The 23,745-nt window shown below is 36.5% G+C and overlaps 1 protein-coding gene across 6 annotated transcripts in view; it reads left to right on the forward strand.

The window, feature by feature from the left end:
• LOC117331130 (protein FAM13B-like) overlaps positions 1-23,745 on the forward strand; it is a 61,452-nt gene that overhangs the window by 11,334 nt on the left and 26,373 nt on the right. For 3 of the 6 annotated variants that reach the window (XM_033889734.1, XM_033889728.1, XM_033889740.1), the window contains exons 4-8: positions 7,728-7,923; positions 8,159-8,368; positions 8,766-8,949; positions 9,992-10,115; positions 10,860-10,958. In XM_033889734.1, coding sequence (XP_033745625.1) covers positions 7,728-7,923; positions 8,159-8,368; positions 8,766-8,949; positions 9,992-10,115; positions 10,860-10,958 — 813 coding nt within the window. Of the gene's footprint in view, positions 1-2,347; positions 2,370-5,414; positions 5,446-7,727; positions 7,924-8,158; positions 8,369-8,765; positions 8,950-9,991; positions 10,116-10,859; positions 10,959-23,745 lie in introns of all 6 variants that reach the window. The other 3 variants (XM_033889760.1, XM_033889745.1, XM_033889752.1) reach the window with 3 other exon arrangements.

Raw genomic sequence — 23,745 nt, forward strand, 5'->3', positions numbered from 1 at the left:
AGTGTTGGGGTGTACAGTGGGGTGTACTGGGAGAGGTGGGATGTACGGTGAGGGGGTGGGGTGTACTGGGAGAGGTGGGATGTAGGGTTGGGGTATACGGTGAGGGGTGTGGTGTAGGGTTAGGGTGTACAGTGAGGGGGTGGGGTGTACTGGGAGAGGTGGGATGTAGGGTTGGGGTGTAAAGTGAGGGGGTAGGGTGTACTGGGAGAGGTGGAGTGTACAGTGAGGGGATGGGGTGTACTGGGAGAGATGGGATGTAGGGTTGGGGTGTACGGTGAGGGATGGGGTGTAGGGTTGGGGTGTACAGTGAGGGGGTTGGGTGTACTGGGAGAGGTGGGATGTAGGGTTGGGGTGTACAGTGAGGGGGTGGGGTGTACTGGGAGAGGTGGGGTGTACAGTGAGGGGGTGGGGTGTACTGGGAGAGGTGGGGTGTAGGGTTGGGGTGTACAGTGAGGGGTGGGGTGTACTGGGAGAGGTGGGATGTACGGTGAGGGGTGGGGTGTACTGGGAGAGGTGGAATGTAGGGTTGGGGTGTACAGTGAGGGGGTGGGGTGTACTGGGAGAGGCGTGGTGTAGGGTTGGGGTGTACAGTGAGGGGGTTGGGTGTACTGGAGAGGTGGGATGAAGGGTTGGGGTGTACAGTGAGGGGGTGGGGTGTACTGGGAGAGGTTTGGATGTAGGGTTGGGGTGTACAGTGAGGGGGTTGGGTGTACTGGGAGAGGCGTGGTGTAGGGTTGGGGTGTACAGTGAGGGGGTTGGGTGTACTGGGAGAGGTGGGATGTACGGTGAGGGGTGGGGTGTACTGGGAGAGGTGGAATGTAGGGTTGGGGTGTACAGTGAGGGGGTGGGGTGTACTGGGAGAGGTGTGGTGTAGGGTTGGGGTGTACAGTGAGGGGGTTGGGTGTACTGGGAGAGGTGGGATGAAGGGTTGGGGTGTACAGTGAGGGGGTGGGGTGTACTGGGAGAGGTTTGGATGTAGGGTTGGGGTGTACAGTGAGGGGTGGGATGTACAGTGGGGGTGGGTTGTAGTGTTAGGGGTGGGAATAGGATGTACAGTATGTGTGTGGGTGTAATGTTAGGGGTTGTACAGTAGGGATGGGGTATAGTGTTATGGGTAGGATGTACAGTTGGGGTGGGGTGTAGTGTTAGGGGTGGGATGTACAGTAGGGGTGGGGTGTAGTGTTAGGGGTGGGATTTACATGAGGGGATGGGGTGTAGTGTTAGGGGTGGGATGTACAGTAGGGGTGGGGTATAGTGTTAGGGGTAGGATGTACAGTTGGGGTGGGGTGTAGTGTTAGGGGTGGGATTTACATGAGGGGATGGGGTGTAGTGTTAGGGGTGGGATGTACAGTAGGGGTGGGGTATAGTGTTAGGGGTGGGATGTACAGGTGAGTTGGGTGTAGTGTTAGGGGTGGGATGTACAGTAGGGGTGGGGTGTAGTGTTAGGGGTGGGCTGTACAGTTGGGGTGGAATGTAGTGTTAGGGGTGGGATTTACATGAGGGGATGGGTGTAGTGTTAGGGGTTGGATGTACAGTTGGGCTGGGTTGTAGTGTTAGGGATGGGATGTACAGTAGGGCTGGGTTGTAGTGTTAGGGATGGGATGTACAGTAGGGCTGGGTTGTAGTGTTAGGGATGGGATGTACAGTAGGGCTGGGTTGTAGTGTTAGGGGTGGGATGTACAGTAGAGTTGGGTGTAGTGTTGAATGGGATTGATATGAGGGGATGGGTTGTAGTGTTAGGGATGGGATGGGATTACAGTAGGGATGGGGTATAGTGTTATGGGTAGGATGTACAGTAGGGGTGGAGTGTAGTGTTAGGGGTGGGATGTACAGTAGAGTTGGGTGTAGTGTTGGATGGGATTTATATGAGGGGATGGGTTGTAGTATTAGGGGTGGGATGTTCAGTGGGGGTGGGGTGTAGGGGAACAAAGGGAGTGGAAGGAATGAAGAAGGAGCTGCACTATGCAAAGGTCATTTGTCGTAGGGTGTACTGAGGAAGATAACAGGGGCTATGGAGAGATTTTTTGTAATGTCTCAAAAAGTGTTGGATGAGGTGTAGGGGCAAGTGTGTAGTGAGAAGATTGGATCTTTTCTGATGTTCATGGTATGATTGAATCACACTGAATGGGAACATACGAGGTGAAATTGTAACACATGTGGGAAATACGTTGGTCATGAAGAGGACAAATAAGATAATTGTTCACCACGATAATGATTCACATCGACAAGTGCTATAATTATTATCCATTATCTGTTGATTCTTGACAGCTTCTTATTAATGTTAATATGTAAAATGTTAGTAATTCAAACCATATTGGCTCAGTATCAACAAAACATTTTATTTCAGGGTCAGATTAAGCTATCACAAGGTCAGTGGGCATGCTTTGATATAGAAGTATGTTTGTATGTGAGAGATCGCTCCTATCACAGTATATATGTTGTTTACATGTTGGAGTTGAGATATATTCCTGCATGTATTTGTATAGCCAGGGTCTGACACCTACATTAGCTGGCTAGTCATATATGTATACACAGTCACTGTTAGATTTCAATATAATACTGATCAGTAAACCCAAATAGTCTTTTGTTTCTAATCTAATTTAAAATCAAAATGCAAATAATACTTTCCAAAACTGTATAAGATGACGGAATTTGGCATGTTGATTGGCTTTATCAAAATTCTGTTGTAATAAGAGATCTAGACATCTCTGATCTTGAATTTGTCAAGATGAAATGAGACTTCAATTTTCAATTGTCTTTTGGATTTTAAGTTTCAGACTATTTAGAGATAATTAAATAAGTTTGTCTTATAGTTGGACATGTACAATTTTTGCAAAAATTTAGTTGCTGGTATGTCCACGCCAATCACTGGAATTTCCATTCGGAGATTCGCATTTGTTCTAAATTTACCAAAATAAGGTCATTTAATTAAAACAACATATTTCACTTGCTATAGTCGTGGAAATGGTGTTAACATTTAAATCACACGCAATAAAAACAATAACCTAAAATAGAATAGAATTTCTGTAAAACATCAAGAGTCTCCCTACCAAAATATGGAGGGTTGGCAAGCATGCCGGTAGCCATGTAGTTGATGTCATGATATATCTGCCAAGCAAATATAGTGTCTGACCCATGTGTCTGTATTGTTTATCAAGCTATGATTATGCTGCAAGCTTTGAATTCCCTTTGTTGCACAATGCCATTCCCCAGGTGTATATAGATCTGGACCAAGTAGAATGTATATTGCTGCATGCCTGGTAAAGAGAATGTTACTTCACCTTTACAGTGACATTTATTCAGAGATTAATACTTGTAGCATGTGTAGTACCAAACACACTATGACTTTGAAAGCACCCTGTGCATACACTTGTGTTTCACATTGTTTATACCATAAGACCTCTGATTGGATGTGAAGGTTGGATGGCATGTTGTACAGAATAGGTGATTAACCTGCCTAGATCTACCTGTAGTGCCAGTTTCTGTGGGGATGTAGGTTTCATACCTGCTGGTCTTATCATCTGGTGCTAAGTGTATCCTGTAATCCTAATTTGTGTTTCAACTTTTAAATTTGTCAACATGATCAGCTTTTTAACACTGCATATAGCCATATGTTCATAGATCAGCCAGTCAACAGAAAGTCGTTTCATGCATGGCTGCACACTGGCACTTTACTTTAATCCTTTTTTGGTATAGATCCTGGATTAATTTTGATATTTCAGAACTGTAACATTTAAAATTTACACATTCATATATATATATTGTGTAGACTTTAATGGCATGCCTACAAAATATCTCAATTTCCCGATCTCATCATGTTGACCAAGGCGTACATCGGGCTAGCTGCAGTGTGTAATTGTGAAGATGCTAGCTTAGCTTATAAAGTACTGCATGGCTTGCAATGAATTTCTTGTATATTGGTGCTGTAAATAGATAGTATGTTCTAAGTTTGTGACATTGAAAGATTGTTAGTACTGGTTTGTTTAGTCAACATCTGTAATAGACAAAGATGTTGTTAACCCACTCATTATACAGTCAATTAATTACTTCTTAGCCAGCCTTTTTAAATGGTGAATTAGAATGGAGCACAGATCCACCACAAATCATGTTTTCGAAATGGTAATGCAACAATATTCATTGTACCAAATGAGCTAATAAGATGACAATACCCTGTGAGAAAACAGGAATAGATGTGTAAATTGGCTTAATTCCTATGGTGGTTATCTGACCTAGATCTGGACAATGGTCAGTATATGTAATTAGTTATATATTGACAGTGCCGGTTACAGTATTGGTCAAAGATGGTGGTCTGATAAATACAACTGAAGTGAATGTGTATATTTAGGCTTGCTAATGTAGGAGAAATGAAGATTGATATACATAACTCCATGCTTCCTCAATTCCTACATTGAATCATTGTCACCTCATTACACAGGTAGAAAAATACAAGGTCATCTCGCTTGGGGGGTGGGGGTGGGGCTATGTATCCAAGGTCAAGGCCACTGTTACTATAAATAGAATATGCTTCTGTACTGTTTCTTTTATATCCGTAGTTTCTAGTTCTTGTATTCTAGTAAGTATCATTCGAAACCACTTATAATTCTGTTTTAATTTTTCTTTTGATTTATATGAAATTTTAATTAGGTAATTTGAATATACCAATCTCCTGGTTTAATACCTCAAATGAGTGCATTTTTCAGAGTTGTTAATCAAAGGTCAAGGTCACTTATATAAAATAAAAATGGTTTTACTGTTTAAATTTTTCTTCCAATTTTTAAACAATAATTCAAGTTCAATACATAAATGAGTTGACTTTGTAGAGTTAAGATCTAAGATTAAAGTCACTGTTGCTATATAAGGAATAATCATCGTAAGGTCAAAGTCACTGTTACTATATAAGGAATAATCATCGTAAGGTTAAAGTCATTGTTACTATATAAGGAATAATCATCGTAAGGTTAAAGTCACTGTTACTATATAAGGAATAATCATCGTAAGGTTAAAGCCACTGTTACTATATAAGGTATAATCGTTATCAGGTCAAAGTCACTGTTACTATAATATAAGTAATAATCATTGCCATTACTTGTTTGGCTTCATCTAGTGATTTAAGGAATTTGTTTTAAGTATCCTAGATACAAAAAAAACAGGCATAAGTGAAGCGACAGTATAATCATGTACTACAGAGAGAGTTTATTGGTTGATTTTCTTTGTTGAAGTGTTTTCTTGTAATTATTTTTCAAAGTACATCTCATTAAATTCTTTCATCATTATGTTGTTGTTTTTATATAATGAAACCTACAAAAAATGTTTTTGTCTTTAGATCAATGACATCAAAGTAATTAAATGTTGTATTCTGTGTGTGAATGCCAGCTATAGTCTGAATTATTGCATGGATATATGTGTTTGTGCAGATCGTGGCCATACATCACAAGTGTATTTGAGGTAAATACGTGGTACTAGACACTCCCCAATAACTCTCTTGTGGGTTGAGACTAACTGTTTACCATAAGATTATGTAATATAACTGTTAATTTGTTACATATATTATTGAATTTGTTTTCATTAGGCAGTATTAACAGAAATAACATTATCATTGAGAGAAAAACAATAACTTTTCTTTAAAAAAATATTAAATACTGTTTTTATGGAAAAAAATATTGAACACTGCTGTTCACAAAGTATATTGAATTAGTAAACACTACTAATGTGACGTTTATATCCACTTGAAGGATATCAACACTCCCTGTAAGGTGTGGCACTGGTTTTACATCAGCTCATAGGTACAGTGCACAACAAATCATCAGAATTAAACTGTCAAATAACCTTTTAGTAGCTGGGTTATCAGTTGGATTAAGAATAGCTGGAAATATAGTACAATATGTATTTTGAAAAAAAAAATGGCAACAAGTAGATTTCATTATGTCTTTTCTTACAAAAAGAAAATCTAAAGACTATTTGGTTTTTCATTAGTTTATCTTTTATTTGTTGTGATGTCCCATTATAGCAGCTTGTTACAATCATTTTGTATGTCTGTTTTCTCTCTGTTCCACCTGAGATAAATGTCTGTATCACTAGAGTACATCCAACACTGTGTGTGTGTATATACACTTCACAAGCTATATTCATACTTCTGTTCCCTTGCATCCTTTTGAAAAGTGGAAACCTTGAACAATTCATTCTTTTCATCTTTTGTTTTTGTTTTTACATACATTGTTTTTACATACCGTGGTAATCAATGAACCCGTTTTAGAGGTTGTCAGCATCAATCTTAATTATCTGAAATTATACACAAAGTCAAGGTCAAAATTTATGATATCCTATCCATCCATGTCACCAGTGGGATGAAGGTAATAATGTTGATGCTATAAGTGTAAAAACAACATGTAACATTTCACGCAAAGTAAAGGAATTAAGACACTTCACAAAATTTTCAGAAGCATGTATATAATGTCATGTAGCTGGAATTTTTGTTTTTTACCTGTAGATTATTTTACCCAAGACATCCTATTATTTTTGTATTTTGTCAATTAGAAGTGACATACCGTAAGTACATAGGTCTAATCTTTCTACATATTAAATATAGTACCTGATATATATTGATGTTTGAAACAATTTTAATGCTCATATATTTATGAACTGAATTCACACACCTGCTAAATGATATCTGATGGCTCTATAGCATTAAAATTTTATGATTACATATGAGTTTAATAGCAGAGCAATTAATTTTAGGATGAAAGTAATTATATATATTTATTTAAGCATTGATCATGATGTCATTTTTGTTTAGTTTCATCGGGGCATACCCCGATGAAACTAAAAAATAATTGACATCAACGCTTATAATTAATTTTTGAAAATGATTTTCTAATTTAAAACATGTTTTATGTACAATTTTACTGGTTTTAAATGGGATTCTTTTTCTCATTTTAGACATGAAATAGTAATATTGAAATGGAACTCTTTTTAATCTAAAAGTGAAATAATTGTAAAATGACCTTAATTTTATTTAGTTAAAAAGTCTTATGTAATTATATCTGGAAATACATTCTTTATATAATTATATATTTCTGACCCCTGAGGTACATGTGACTTGGTGTTGTACTCTAGTCCGGCCTACATGGGGAAATATAGGAAAAACAATCACAAAGAGGTAGAGTGGCCAAAAGACAGATGAATGGACATGCATCTTCACACATTGGTCTGTGTAGCTAGATAAATGTCCATCACTATCCAAGCAAGATGAGGTTATTGAAGATGGATAGGACATGTGTCTGTGTTTTTTTGTGGACTGGCAGACAGATAGGTCCGGCTGCCCTCAAGTCTTAGCCTTGAACCACTTATTACCATGTGGAGATGGGCAGCTGATATAGTCATTTGTAGCTCATTTCTCTTCATTTTATCATAATGGTTCTACCAAGCAAAATGGATGGGAAGGTATGCAGGAAAGCTTTGATCTGTCCCTGTAGTAGTTAGATAGGGGGCTGCCTTGTGAAAACACTGCAGTAGATAGTTACGTTGTCAGGTGGGAAAGATATGTTTTATCATTTAAGTTTGTCTTCCTTATATATAGTGTCCAGGTTAAGTTTGTCTTCCTTATATGTCCAGGCGATGTAGCTTGATGACCTATATAACAGAGAGTAGAAACTCTGGTATCTCTGTATGTTCTGTAGATAATTTCATTATTGTGTTAGCCTGACATGTATACTAATATGGATTTACAGACTAACAGACTTAACACTGATGGTTCTATGGAGAAGGTCAGAAAGTTGCTGCAAAGTCCTGGGACAAGGAGGAAAATCACATCAAATGCCCGTAAAACATTTCGAGTTCCCCTGGATGAGCTTGTTCAGCTAGCTCCCACGGGATCCATTGTGCCTTTCCTGGTGACTCGAGTGTGCGAGCATATCCAAAATAAAGGTAAGCTTTTGCAAAAGTGTTAAAAAAATACTATCTGTGGATTATGAATATCTAGAAAAATTAAAAAAAAATGCATGCTATGTGACAATAATAAATGTAACTTATATTAATGAGTTTTTTTTCTTTCAATAAATTCTTGTTTAATGAATATATTTTATAAAGAAAATTGATTTTGACTAACACCAATTGATTGCTAATAACATGTCTGAAGCTATCGTTGTTTTGTGTGATGCAGGCTTTGATCATGAGGGTATTTTTCGTATCAATGGAAGTGCCCGTGTCGTGGAGAAACTGCGTGCCAGTTTTGACAGTCAAGGAAATGCTGACCTGGAAGAAGACAATGACATCATGGCCATTGCAGGCCTGTTGAAGCTTTTCCTCCGAGAGTTACCTGATGCTGTGATACCCTCTTCACTTACAAAGCAATTTGTCAGTATACAGGAAGGTGTGTACATAAATTTCTATAAAAATGAAAAATAATTGAAACCATTAGAAATATACCTAAACATGAACCTAACCCTGATAATTCATTATATTTCAAGTTTGTCATTTGAAATTCCAGGAAACAATTGAAAAAAAAAAACGATTTAAGAATTTCTATTTTTTGTACTTTATTTTTGTTTTTTATTTGTTCATCATGAACTTAATTATGTTGTGTTTTACTTTGCAGAACTAAATAAACCTGTATATGAATTCAAAGGAAAAATGCAAATCTATAACTTATGCATGTTTTGTACGTAATTCTCCATGTAGATGGCAGTTAAAGCCAGGTAACATTTGAGGCATGCTTTCACTGCATTAGTGTGTGGTCTTGAGATTAATTAATCTTGTCCTTTGTACAGCTTGTATGAATGACACGTCTGCCTGTATCTACAAATTAAAGATGGCTGTCATAAACTTGCCCAAGGACAACTACAACCTGCTCAAGTACATCATGAGTTTCTTGGTCGTGGTAGCCTCGTACGAGAAACAGAACAAGATGAGTCCTATGGCTTTGGCCATTGTGTTTGGGCCAAATCTATTTAAGTAGGTATCCTACCTGTGATGAATTGTATGATGTAATAAATATTCTGCCATGCTTTACTAAATCATATAATTTTGCTCTCATATGTGACCTATTTGAGACATCAAATTAATTAACTTACTCTCAACTTACTGTATGTATCCTGCAATAAGCCTGAGAGGTAAACATCTCTGACTCAAAATAGGAGTGCAGACTGGTAACAGGACAAATACAACTGTTATACAGTAAAATATGTGGGTGTGCTTATTACTGGGCATGGTTCTGTATAAATCTCCACTGTCATAAGTCATAGTTCAGCATCCTAGTACAGTGACTGTCATATGTCATATAGATTCCTTTGTGAACTTAATGTCATAAAGTGTCATACATCATATTATAGATTCCTTTGTTAACTTAATGTTATATGTCAATCCTAACACCAAGTAACCTAGTCGGCTTGGTCATAAAGTGTCATATGTCATATTATAGATTCCTTTGTTAACTTAATGTTATATGTCATATTCCTATCACTAAGTAACCTAGTCGGCTTGGTCATAAAATGTCATATGTCATATTATAGATTCCTTTGTTAACTTAATGTTATATGTCATATTCCTATCACCAAGTAACCTAGTCAGCTTGGTGTCTTGTCATTAAGTAGACATTTCAGTCAACATAATGTCATGCGTCATACTGTCAGTATAGAATCAAGGTGAATTGACAGCCTTATGTCATAAAATATATTCCTTGTCAAATTTATGCCCTTCCTCATTATCAGGAGTCCAAATAACTGTCATTTCATAAAACATACTCTGAGCTAGATTCTAGTGAAGTGTTGTTCTGTACAATATAAAAGTTTGAAGCTTTATAGATAGCCCTGTGTACAAAGGAAGTTTAATTTGTTCTGGTTATTATTGAGATTCTTATTAACCACGGAAACCACAAATGTTGAGACACAGCAAAAATTTAATTATACACATTAATACACAACTGTAGCAAGTAGATTTGTACAGGTTTCACCTATTACGTGTGACTGTATTATATTAGATACCTTCGTCATTACAGGTGTGGAATGGGAGTGGTGGGTCTGAAGGACCAAGGAACAGTCAACCAGATTGTCTACAAGTTCATCTTCCATTACAACGCCATATTTAAGCTGGAACAGGAGAACAGTCCAGAGGATTTCTGGGTAAGGATACTTTATATAACCTATATACCGTAGATGTTGATGTGATATATAGCTTTATAGTGATCTGGATTGTATTAATAGTTAATGATTTTGTTGAAGTTGCAGCAGTGTTGTAGCCTAGTTGTAATATTATATATATCCCTGTCACAAATATTTCAAATAGAGATTGGTGATGCATAATGCATGGTTTAAGAATTGTAAATATATTCAGTTTGTAAATTGGTATTGTTATTTGAGATTGTGTATATCTATGGATTCTATTTAGCTGCTTTCTGTTGAATATTATATGGATTTCATTAAATTTTAGTAATTTAGTAAATTTTCTAGATAACACATAAAATACCCCCATGATCATATTAGAGAAAAGCTGTTGGACAAACGGTTTATTAACATTAAAAATATTTGCAAAAAAATCACAGCATTTTCTCAATGATTTTATTATTTTGATGGCATATTTCAGACATCAACAAACGTAATTGTATGGTACTTAACATCAGAATTGTTTGAAAATTGTAGTTTAAGACTTAAGATGGAAAAGTTGATTACCAAAATGAGGACCAAAGAGCGCATCTAGGTGGAATAGTTCTTGCTTAAGTAGGGAAGACAGAATACTTTCTTATATACAGTGTTGTGTCAGCTAGTTAGCTAATTTACATCTTTCAATAATGCACATCATATTTGTTAGCTGGAATCACACAGAAACTCAGTATATCGCAATATTTATACATGTTTCCTAACTGACAGCTGCACAGAAGAAAACAGAAAACTCCCCCTCCACGCCCTCCCCCTCCCAAGCTTCAGGTCGTGGACGTAGAGGCGCGACCCGTGGCCACTCCTAGAAAGGTAGGCATCCACTGTGATGGCCATGGCTACTGTTTTGATGTCCATCACCTCACCTCTCTCTGGCTTACCGTATTTATCCAGCAATAAGGGCATGTCTAGTAAGCCCATCCATAGCTATTGCATTTCAGTAAAAGTGCTAACTATTTCATTGTCCTGCAGTAAACCTTATTCTTACTTCGATTCAGTGTTTATATATATGATAATGTCCCCTTGGGCTTATTACAGGATAAATACGGTACCTGTCTCACATTTGCCTTCATGAACACTACCTTCGCCTCCCAGTCTATCACTACATGTATATTTCTGTGACTAATTACTTAATACTAAATGAGCATGGGGCTTTTTCATCAATGTTTGGATAGATTATTGTCTTGGCATTGTGTTAATAGTATCAACAGTGCTGTATTATCTGTAAACAAAGAAAAAAAGACTTGTGATGGACAGAAAGTAGATTTATCAGTAGATGTTAATGAAGTTAATGACAAGTTTAAAAAATGATTTTAGTAGTAAGGCTACACCTTATCTAGGTGACATTGTCTACTAATCAGCTCAATGAAGTAATAACTGAAACAAATACATTGTATATGAAACAATATTTTAAGGGTGTATGCTAGCTGCCTTTTATTGTCCTTGCAAAGTGAGAATTTTCTTCTGAAAATCAATTTCCAATATTTTTTATTCAGAATTACCACGTTTTATCAATGCAAGCATTCTTAGGAAACCAACAAATAAATTCTCAATCAAATTAACTGAAGATCAAATCTACTTTTATAACAGATAAGATAATATACAGCTTTCTTAATTATCTGCCACAAACACATTTGTGGGGCTATGAAACTGGGCTCTTTCCCTACACCTCACTCAATGAAAACCCTAAATATTACCATTTGCAATGCGAACTCCAAAACCATTAAAGATAAATTCACAAACCAGGTAGTTGTACATGCATTGCTCTAGTAGTCTAGTGGTGCCTTTTAATTTTGATATGGAGTGGTTTGCTTTTCCCCAAGATATTTTTCTGTAGCCATGATAACAAATGGTTAAAAACCTTAATATCACACTTAATGCAAACAACTAAATTCGTGCATGTATTTGGGATATGGACGACTATGTCATCTAGGTTCGAACTCTTTTGGTAAAGAAAATAACATTTCACATTAATGTAACATACACCCTTAAATTAAAAGTACAGTTGTCCAATTATCTTGTGATGTACTGCATGCTTTTGAGGTTTGATACTCAGTATTAACTTTGATTGTGCTATTCTCTTCATGCTAATTGGTGCTAGTATGTTTAATCTTGTAGGCTGATGAACAGTTTCCACTCACCTTATTTCTTGATCACCTTTGATGTTTATTTACAGTGCTTGTTAGTACCATTGTAACCCTAGTGCATACTTACACTAATTACTTGTATTACAAGCTATTTTTAGCATCTTTTGTATTTGTATGTATATCATTCCTCTACTTTAGGGGATACAAAAACTCTACTATGAAAAATATCGGTTAATGAATCAAGTCAATTATATGTAAGAATTTTTTTTTCATTCCTGGCTAATAAATTATTTAGGTGATGCTTTGATCTGAACGATGTTTAAGGTCAGGTGTATCATAGAGATTATAGGTTATAGACACACAGATTTACATCAGGCCAGTTTGTTTGGTAAACAATACTACTAGTTGTTGGGAGATATATCAGTTTTGTTTACCTATACTTATTTCTCCAATAAAGATATATTAGTATTTTACATTCTCTCGATCTGCCGGATTATGATTATGTAAGTAAATAAGGAAGTGATTATTTTACTGATTCACATTTCAAGCTAAGGAAAATATTGAGGAGTAAATGATTGCATTCACAGTACTCTTGAGTAAATATTTATAGAAATTCATTCTATCAAGGTTCATCCTATCTAGGGGTACTCACATTTGTTGGTCAAATAGGGGTATTATTATACATGCACTCTTGGAACATTTTATATCCCGGACATTCTTGACATTTCGTGGGGTATATAACCCAGATATAGGTGTACACACATTGGTCTGTAAATGGCAGGTCTCCAAGTGTAATCTTGTTCATAGCCTTATATACTGGTGCCTGTACTTCAATATGTGCTGATGTAGGTATGGAAGGATTGTGTATAATGAAAACTTCAGAAATATACAGGTTTTTCTTCCATACTCTCACGAGATTTTCCATTATAGGAAAAAATGTCTACATGATATCAACTTGTAAGCAGCTTAAGTTGTAATGATCATGGGTCTCGACATCTGAACAGAACAATGTACATGTACAATAAAGTATCATGCTTTTGTGCTTTTGTGATATTTACCACTACAGATTACTGAGGAATAGCCACTTGTTGATAAATGATGATTCCACTTGTATTGGTCATATACATTGTATTTATTATAGTCAATATTCTAGTTAACTGCCAGGACTTTCTCCTGTCCTAGGCATTTAGTCAGAGGCTTAAAATTGGGGGAGGGGTTAAATTTGTTCCAGCTCGGCATATTACCAGCTACCCCACCCCATCCCCTTTTTGTTTCCAAACTGATTATTGCCATATATATAATATTTTGAGATTGCTAATGTAGACATGCAGTGTTCAATTTCACTGTCAGGCTTCTTACCTGATTTGAAATTCTTATAGATACAATAGAATTTTTCTGTGTACATGTAGCAGTAATTATGCCCTGTTGACATTCCTGTTGATATAAGAAGAAAAATCCACGAGAACTGATTTAGATAATGTGTGTATTGTCCCTGTGAACTGACACTTGAATGAGTCTAATCCTGATTAATAAATGCTATACCAGTGGAGAGACGATTTCCCTCATTAATAGTTACTGTTGTTGTGGTGTAAATTTGTACATAACAAAGCCAGCAGACTTGACAAGACAGTTCTATTGATTGTGTAGGTATACCATTGACTGATTATACCAGTACTTAGCTCCTCGATAAGGTCAGAGAGGAAGGTCACACTAAACCACTGAGTGTCGATAAAACAAGCCTGCTTAACTGGGGTCAGGGACACTTACATAATACATCACATATGTATGGAGAGGAATAAGGTTAAACATGCTACACAGAGTCCAGCAAATACACTAGATAATACAATCAATATTAGTAATGTGATTATGAATTGGTTACATTTTAATGACAATTATAGTAGCTACCTAACAGAGTTCTACGACTCGTTATTTTTTGAGAATAGATACCTTGAAGTAAATAGATAAATAGATAGGTAGATAAAAACTAAGTTAAGAATGGCCGGAATGGATATTCTAGGCCTTGGTCACTTTCCTCCCAGTAATTATAAGTTATCTATTGTTTTAGAGCCTATCCAAAGGACTGGCACTGGGTGATTTGACCCTGATATAGAATTACAAGCTCTATCAGTATGGAGGGTTCAGATGTTTTCAAACAGTTGATAACTCACTGCTCATGCCTGACCTGAGCTGCTGAATGGATTTGATAGGAGTGATCTCTATTGAAAGTGAGAGTTTATTGGGTATGAAAAATAGCCACACTTTACAGAGTGACTTGTCCATTCAGGGAGTCTGATCATTCACATAGAATTGTTAGTGATGTATTTAATAAAACAGGCTATGTTATAGCCAGTAGATTTGATTTAATATATTTTTTCACTGGCATATACATATATATACTCAGTACTGACATATACATACTCAGTACTGGACTGACATATACATACTCAGTACTGGACTGACATACATACTCAGTACTGGATTGACATATATATATATACTCAGTACTGGACTGACATATATATATATATACTCAGTACTGGACTGACATATATATATATATACTCAGTACTGTACTGACATATATATATATACTCAGTACTGGACTGACATATATATATATACTCAGTACTGGACTGACATATATATATATACTCAGTACTGGACTGACATATATATATATACTCAGTACTGTACTGACATATATATATATACTCAGTACTGGACTGACATATATATATACTCAGTACTGTACTGACATATATATATATATACTCAGTACTGGACTGACATATATATATACTCAGTACTGGACTGACATATATATATATACTCAGTACTGACATATGCATACTCAGTACTGGACTGACATATATATATATATACTCAGTACTGGACTGACATATATATATATACTCAGTACTGGACTGACATATATATACTCATGCAGTACTGGACTGACATATATATATATATACTCAGTACTGGACTGACATATATATATATACTCAGTACTGGACTGACATATATATATACTCAGTACTGGACTGACATATATATATATACTCAGTACTGACATATGCATACTCAGTACTGGACTGACATATATATATATATACTCAGTACTGGACTGACATATATATATACTCAGTACTGGACTGACATATATATATACTCAGTACTGGACTGACATATATATATACTCAGTACTGGACTGACATATATATATATACTCAGTACTGACATATGCATACTCAGTACTGGACTGACATATATATATATACTCAGTACTGGACTGACATATATATACTCATGCAGTACTGGACTGACATATATATACTCAGTACTGGACTGACATATATATATATACTCAGTACTGGACTGACATATATATACTCAGTACTGGACTGACATATATATATATACTCAGTACTGGACTGACATATATATACTCATGCAGTACTGGACTGACATATATATATATACTCAGTACTGGACTGACATATATATATACTCAGTACTGGACTGACATATATATATATACTCAGTACTGGACTGACATATATATACTCAGTACTGGACTGACATATATATATATACTCAGTACTGGACTGACATATATATACTCATGCAGTACTGGACTGACATATATATATATACTCAGTACTGGACTGACATATATATATACTCAGTACTGGACTGACATATATATATATATACTCAGTACTGGACTGACATATATATATATACTCAGTACTGGACTGACATATATATACTCATGCAGTACTGGACTGACATATATATACTCAGTACTGGACTGACATATATATATATACTCAGTACTGTACTGACATATATATATATACTCAGTACTGGACTGACATATATATATACTCAGTACTGTACTGACATATATATATATACTCAGTACTGTACTGACATATATATATATACTCAGTACTGGACTGACATATATATATACTCAGTACTGTACTGACATATATATACTCAGTACTGGACTGACATATATATATACTCAGTACTGGACTGACATATATATATACTCAGTACTGGACTGACATATATATATTTATATACTCTCTTTTAGCTCACTGCGGATTAAACTTTGTTTAAGTTGTTTTTGTCTGTCTGATCGGCATTCAACAATTATATGAAGAGGCAGGAATAACGAATTTCTTGGTTTTGAAGATAGTGATTAGTATTTCTTATGTCATGAAGTACATTCTGAAAATTTCAGTGCTATTTTCAGCAAAAATATGGATTTAAAAAAACAAACAATACTCATCACAGTTCCTGATTAAGTTTAGGAACAAGATTGGATCACTACTGTACCATAAGATTTTCAAATCCATGTATTGAATGTGTGAACCCTTGTGATGTCTGTAATACATGTATGGGTTAGAATGTGTGAACCCTTGTGATGTCTGTACTACATGTATGGATTGGAACGTGTGAACCCTTGTGATGCTGTACTACATGTATGGGTTAGAATGTGTGAACCCTTGTGATGTCTGTACTACATGTATGGTAGATTTGGATAGATATCACTTTGAAGGTCAAGTGTGTCTGATAAATCCCTATATTGTAAGTTCGGTAAAGCCACACTATGATCTAGAGTACATCAACCTATGGCTTTTAAAACATGTACGTACTTCTGGTTTAATATTTCTTTTATTATCAATATAAGCCACTTAAAATTGTGTTTAAAAAGAGAGTTTGGAAAATACACAGGATGATTTGCAACTAAATGTTTATCAACAAAACATCCCATTTTTGGTATAAAACACATTTCCCACTGATAATGGCATATGTTCTTATTCCATTCGTATATGGCTGTCAGTGTGGTCTGATGACTTCTGCCTTGAACCATACTGCTAGTATTCATCCCTTTTGAAAAAGATATTTTAGATAGGTTAGCAAGACCTTTTACAGATAAAGAATAATGCTGATATAAATCATGTTTTATGACAATATAAAACATGTTATATCTACGATATGTCAACATACTCAAGCCTACACATATTATATAAAATATCATAAAATATCAGACCGCTGACTGTAATAATATCAGATACCTTGTTTATGTATAGAGCCATCTGTCAGTCTTATTATTGTGTTTATCCAAGTTATGTACCGGGGATAGTCCCACCCTTATCTATATTGCTGTTCATTTGCAATATGTCAATAAGTGCAATTTCACTACCCTGGAATAAGCCCAGTTTGATTTATAAATGTTCATTTGCAGTGCCAACAAATGCAATTTTCACTGCCTTGTGATAAGCCCATCCCCCTTCTTTGCGGCAGATTGTCTTGGCCTCTATGGCTTATTGCAGTACGCTATGTGGAATCTATTGGTTCCATTAATACCCATTGCTCAGCTACTAGCAGGTGTGTGTAGAAGTTAGGGAAGGTAGGGAAGGTGAGTTTGGGAAACACCTGCTACAATACTGGTGATGTGACTATCTACACTTATATATGGACTTCCTTGTCTGCTCCAGGACTGGCTAGAACTAAATGCCTGGTCTTCTGTCAAATCTATATACACATTTGATGTTTGTATGATAGTGGTACTCTTTTGATGGTTGACAAATCATGCCAGATTTAGTTAGAGCCAATCAAAAATAGACTGATTTTATAGGCTGACTTCAGATTTGATGTGTATAAATGCACATATTGGGAAACATAGCCTTGGGAAGGTGGCAGGGAAAAAAGTCTGACTGTGCAATTTGTACACATTAGTACAGAGATATATATGTTTGCCCTGTACCTATTACTCTCTTTCTGCAAGGTAGAACATAGCTGTCAAATTAGAGACCTCAATACATGTAGAGGCAGTAATGGAAGGGCTTTTAGGTAACTGGGGACTATCAAGCTTACAACGAATTTAACCAAACACTGAGCACAATCGCCTAAATACCCAAAAAAATTCATAAGGCAATGCCAATTTTATTTCTTGTTTATGGCTCTTCAATTTTTAGCCTGCAATCATCAGATGGTGGGCTATTTAAATCACCCTGAATTTGTGGTTTGTTGTTAAAAAATTCTTGTTATTACTATATCTTGAGGAGTACTGAGAGGATATTTCTCACATTTCACTTGGTCCCTTGTTGTGCCCATTCAATTTTTAGTCTGCTCAGGGAAACAAAATGGTCAACAGACCGCCATCTCAGATTTTGACAGTTGAAGTTTGTTATGGCTATTTCTTGAAAAGTGATGGAAGGATATTTCTCAAACTTGCATGTAGGTTCCGTTTGGTCCCTTGTTGTGCCCATTTGATATTGAGTCTACTCAGAAAGACAAAATGGCCGACAGACAGTCATATTGGATTTTGACAGTTGAAGTTTGTGATAGATTTTTCTCAAGGATAGTTCTCAATCTTCCTATGGATGTTCCTCTTGATCCTTGAGGCTGATAGACACAGTTGTATTAGAGGCTGATAGACACAGTCGTATTAGAGGCTGATAGATACAGTCGTATTAGAGGCTAATAGATAGTTGTATTAGAGGCTGATAGACACAGTTGTATTAGAGGCTGATAGACACAGTCGTATTAAAGACTGATAGACACAGTCGTATTAGAGGCTGATAGACACAGTCGTATTAGAGGCTGATAGACACAGTCGTATTAGAGGCTAATAGATAGTTGTATTAGAGGCTGATAGACACAGTTGTATTAGAGGCTGATAGACACAGTCGTATTAGAGGCTAATAGATAGTTGTATTAGAGGCTGATAGACATAGTCGTATTAGAGGCTGATAGATACAGTTGTATTAGAGGCTGATAGACATAGTCGTATTAGAGGCTGATAGATACAGTTGTATTAAAGACTGATAGACACAGTCGTATTAGAGGCTGATAGACACAGTCGTATTAGAGGCTGATAGACACAGTCGTATTAGAGGCTGATAGACACAGTTGTATTAGAGGCTGATAGACACAGTCGTATTAGAGGCTGATAGACACAGTCGTATTAGAGGCTAATAGATAGTTGTATTAGAGGCTGATAGACACAGTCGTATTAGAGGCTGATAGACAGTTGTATTATAGGCTGATAGACACAGTCGTATTAAAGGCTGATAGACAGTCATATTAGAGGCTGATAAACACAGTCATGACAAGCTATTTAAAACAGATTCTTATGATGTTGCAGTCAGAATTTGAATGTCCAATAATAATTTGGCTAACCAGCCTCCTGTTATTATAGGAGTAGATACAGATACTTTTATAATTCTATATCACATCGTCTCATGGACATTTAAATTTATTCTCCTCTGACAGAAGGCTTTTACCAGCAGTTCTGCATAAGATATGGTGTAGTGGCTGTTTTATTGATGCTACAGTGAATTTCATGTTGATGACAAATCAAATCCAGATTGAAAAGTAAACAGAAATGGGTTGAGTAGCTCGGAATCAACTCTCCAAGCTGCTTATTTTTTCCTTATACTTGTACTTTGAATTTCATGAATATTTCCGACATGCATGCTTAATTAACAGTCCTATTCCCATTTTACTGGTAATAACAAGTTTGCTTGTTTAGATATTAGATTTATTATAGTTTAAAAGAATACCATGACAAATGCCAACAACTGAAAACATTTAATGCTCTTTTCAGTTATCAAAATCTTGAAATCTAAAAGAAAAGAATTGCTTGTTCGCTCCCATTTTCAAAGTATCATTTTCCGAAAAACATGAATTGCTGTGGCCTTACCACCATATGACAGAATTGGAAGAACACCACTTTTACTGAAATACAAATGTTGCCTTAGGCTAGTAGAACTATTTTGGCTGACATGCATTGAATGCTTTAATGCTGTTTTAAGAGTGAAAGTAACACTCGGGGACTGTTACAGTCATCTCTACTTACTGACTTTGTTATACATAATCATTATATTGGTTTAATGACTATATCTAGACTAATTTAGTCAGCGGTAAGATTGTTTTAATGAAAAATGCATTTGGAAATATATTTCATTCATTAAAGTTGGTAGTATACCTTTTACAGTGTAGTATACAAAGGATAAAGGATCTTGTTGACCTTTGTTTCTTAGCTGGTCGACGTAGAGCTACATTTCTCAGGTTGAATGTACTTTGTGTTTGTATGTAAGAAACATAACCTCAGGACCTTGTATATCCCCTGATGTACATAGGTATATGTTCTGGTTGTCTACTCAACAAGAATTATTGTCATGTAGGGGCATTACCCTGAAATTACAAAAAGTAAGAGAAAATAAAACGGAGCTTACAACAAAACATGTACAGACTGTCTGTTGATCTCAGAATAAATATTGTCATGGGAAGTAAGTGAAAATAAAACGAAGATAACACCAAAACTTGTACAGACTGTCTGTTGATCTCAGAATAAGTATTGTCATGGAAAGTAAGAGAAAATAAAACCGATACAACATACACAAAACATGTACAGACTCTCTGTTGATCTCAGAATAAGTATTGTCATGGAAAGTAAGAGAAAATAAAACGAAGCTAACACCAAAACATGTAGACTGTCTGTTGATCTCAGAATAAGTATTGTCATGGAAAGTAAGAGAAAATAAAACCGAGCTAACACCAAAACATGTAGACTGTCTGTCGATCTCAGAATAAGTATTGTAATGGAAAGTAAGAGAAAATAAAACGAAGCTAACACCAAAACATGTAGACTGTCTGTTGATCTCAGAATAAGTATTGTCATGGAAAGTAAGAGAAAATAAACCGATACAACATACACAAAACATGTACAGACTGTCTGTTGATCTCAGAATAAGTATTGTCATGGAAAGTAAGAGAAAATAAGACAAATATTTTTGAGACATACACAAAAATATGTTCAGGCTGTCTGTTTATCTCAAAATTGTCATGTTGGGGTTTAAACAGAAAACATGAAAAGTTAGGCATCCCTACCCAAGAATATTTTCAGGCTGTTTATTTTTAGCTCACCTGCCCGAAGGGCAAGTGAGCTTATGCCATGGTGCGGCGTCCGTCGTCCGGCCGTCTGTCCGGCCGTCCGGCCGTCCGGCGTCAACTTTTTCATTTAAACAACTTCTTCTCAATAACCAAGAGGCCCAGGAACTTCATATTGGGCCTGTAGCATACTGGGGTGAAGGGCTTCCAACTTTGTTCAAATAATTGACCTTGACCTTCATTCAAGGTCACATGGGTCAAATAGGCTATAATCTTCAAACAACTTCTTCTCAATAACCAAGAGGCCCAGGGACTTAATATTGGGCCTGTAGCATGCTGGGATGAAGGGCTACCAAGTTTGTTCAAATAAATGACCATGACCTTCATTCAAGGTCAAATTGGTCAAATAGGCTATAATCTTCAAACGACTTCTTCTCAATAACCAAGAGGCCCAGGGACTTGATATTGGGTCTGTAGCATGCTGGGATAAAGGGCTACTAAGTTTGTTAAAATAAATGACTGTGACCTTCATTCAAGGTCACATGGGTCAAATAGGCTATAATCTTCAAACGACTTCTTCTCAATAACCAAGAGGCCCAGGGACTTGATATTGGGCCTGTAGCATGCTGGGGTGAGGGGCTACAAAGTTTGTTCAAATAAATGACCTTGACCTTCATTCAAGGTCACATTTGTCAAATAGGCTATAATATTCAAACGACTTCTTCTCAATAACCAAGAGGCCCAGGGACTTGATATTGGGCCTGTAGCATGCTGGGATGGAGGGCTACAAAGTTTGTTCAAATAAATGACCTTGACCTTCATTCAAGGTCACATTGGTCAAATAGGCTATAATCTTCAAACGACTTCTTCACAATAACCAAGAGGCCCAGGGACTTGATATTGGGCCTGTAGCATGCTGGGATGAAGGGCTACCAAGTTTGTTCAAATAAATGACCATGACCTTCATTCAAGGTCAAATTGGTCAAATAGGCTATAATCTTCAAACGACTTCTTCTCAATAACCAAGAGGCCCAGGGACTTGATATTGGGTCTGTAGCATGCTGGGATAAAGGGCTACTAAGTTTGTTAAAATAAATGACTGTGACCTTCATTCAAGGTCACATGGGTCAAATAGGCTATAATCTTCAAACGACTTCTTCTCAATAACCAAGAGGCCCAGGGACTTGATATTGGGCCTGTAGCATGCTGGGGTGAGGGGCTACAAAGTTTGTTCAAATAAATGACCTTGACCTTCATTCAAGGTCACATTTGTCAAATAGGCTATAATCTTCAAACGACTTCTTCACAATAACCAAGAGGCCCAGGGACTTGATATTGGTCCTGTAGCATGCTTGGGTGAAGGGCTACTAAGTTTGTTCAAATAAATGACCTTGACCTTCATTCAAGGTCACATTGGTCAAATAGGCTATAATCTTCAAACGACTTCTTCTCAATAACCAAGAGGCTCAGAGACTTGATATTGGGCCTGTAGCATGCTGGGGTGAAGGGCAACAAAGTTTGTTCAAATAAAAGACCTTGACCTTCATTCAAGGTCGAATGGGTCAAATAGGCTATACTCTTCAAACAACTTCTTCTCAATAACCAAGAGGCCCAGGGACTTTGTATTGTGCCTGTTGCATGCTAGGGTAAAGGGCTACAAAGTTTGTTCAAATAAATGACCTTGACCTTCATTCAAGGTCACATGGGTCAAATAGGCTATAATCTTCAAACGACTTCTTCACAATAACCAAGAGGCCCAGGGACTTCATATTGGTCCTGTAGCATGCTTGGGTGAAGGGCAACAAAGTTTGTTCAAATAAAAGACCTTGACCTTCATTCAAGGTCACATGGGTCAAATAGGCTATATTCTTTAAACAACTTCTTCTCAATAACCAAGAGGCACAGGGACTTGGTATTGGGTCTGTAGCATGCTTGGGTGAAGGGCTACTAAGTTTGTTCAAATAAATGACCTTGACCTTCATTCAAGGTCATATTGGTCAAATAGGCTATATTCTTCAAATGACTTCTTCTTAATAACCAAAAGGCCCAGGGACTTTATATTGGGCCTGTAGCATGCTGGGGTGAAGGGCTACAAAGTTTGTTCAAATTAATGACCCTTGACCTACATTTAAGGTCACAGGGGTGAAATCGGCTTAAATCTGTAAACAATAATTTTGCGATAGCCAAGAGCCTCCTAGACCAGATATTAGGCCAATAAAATGCTGGAATGAAGGACTAGAAAATTTATTAATATGAATAAACCTAGCTTTCTATGATAATCAGCATAGTATCTGTAGAAATGACCTCAATCAACTTCAAAGTTGCTGTAGAGCCAGGTGAGCGATACAGGCCCATTGGGCCTCTTGTTGTGTAATGTCGGGTAGAGGTCACATCGGATATATTTGTAGTGAGCTTAAATTGGTCTTTGTTATAAGTACTTTTTTTTTTTTAAATGTAGATTTTGTTATAAATACTTTAAAAAATGTAAACTTAGATCTCTGCAGGGAATTGTGATAAAACTTTAGAAACGAAAATGACTTATATCTCAACAGGAAAGTCACATCCACTGTTATGTATAACTTTGGTGGTCTGCAGAC

This window comes from Pecten maximus, chromosome 1, assembly GCF_902652985.1.
Source record: "Pecten maximus chromosome 1, xPecMax1.1, whole genome shotgun sequence".
Lineage (NCBI taxonomy): Eukaryota > Metazoa > Mollusca > Bivalvia > Pectinida > Pectinidae > Pecten > Pecten maximus.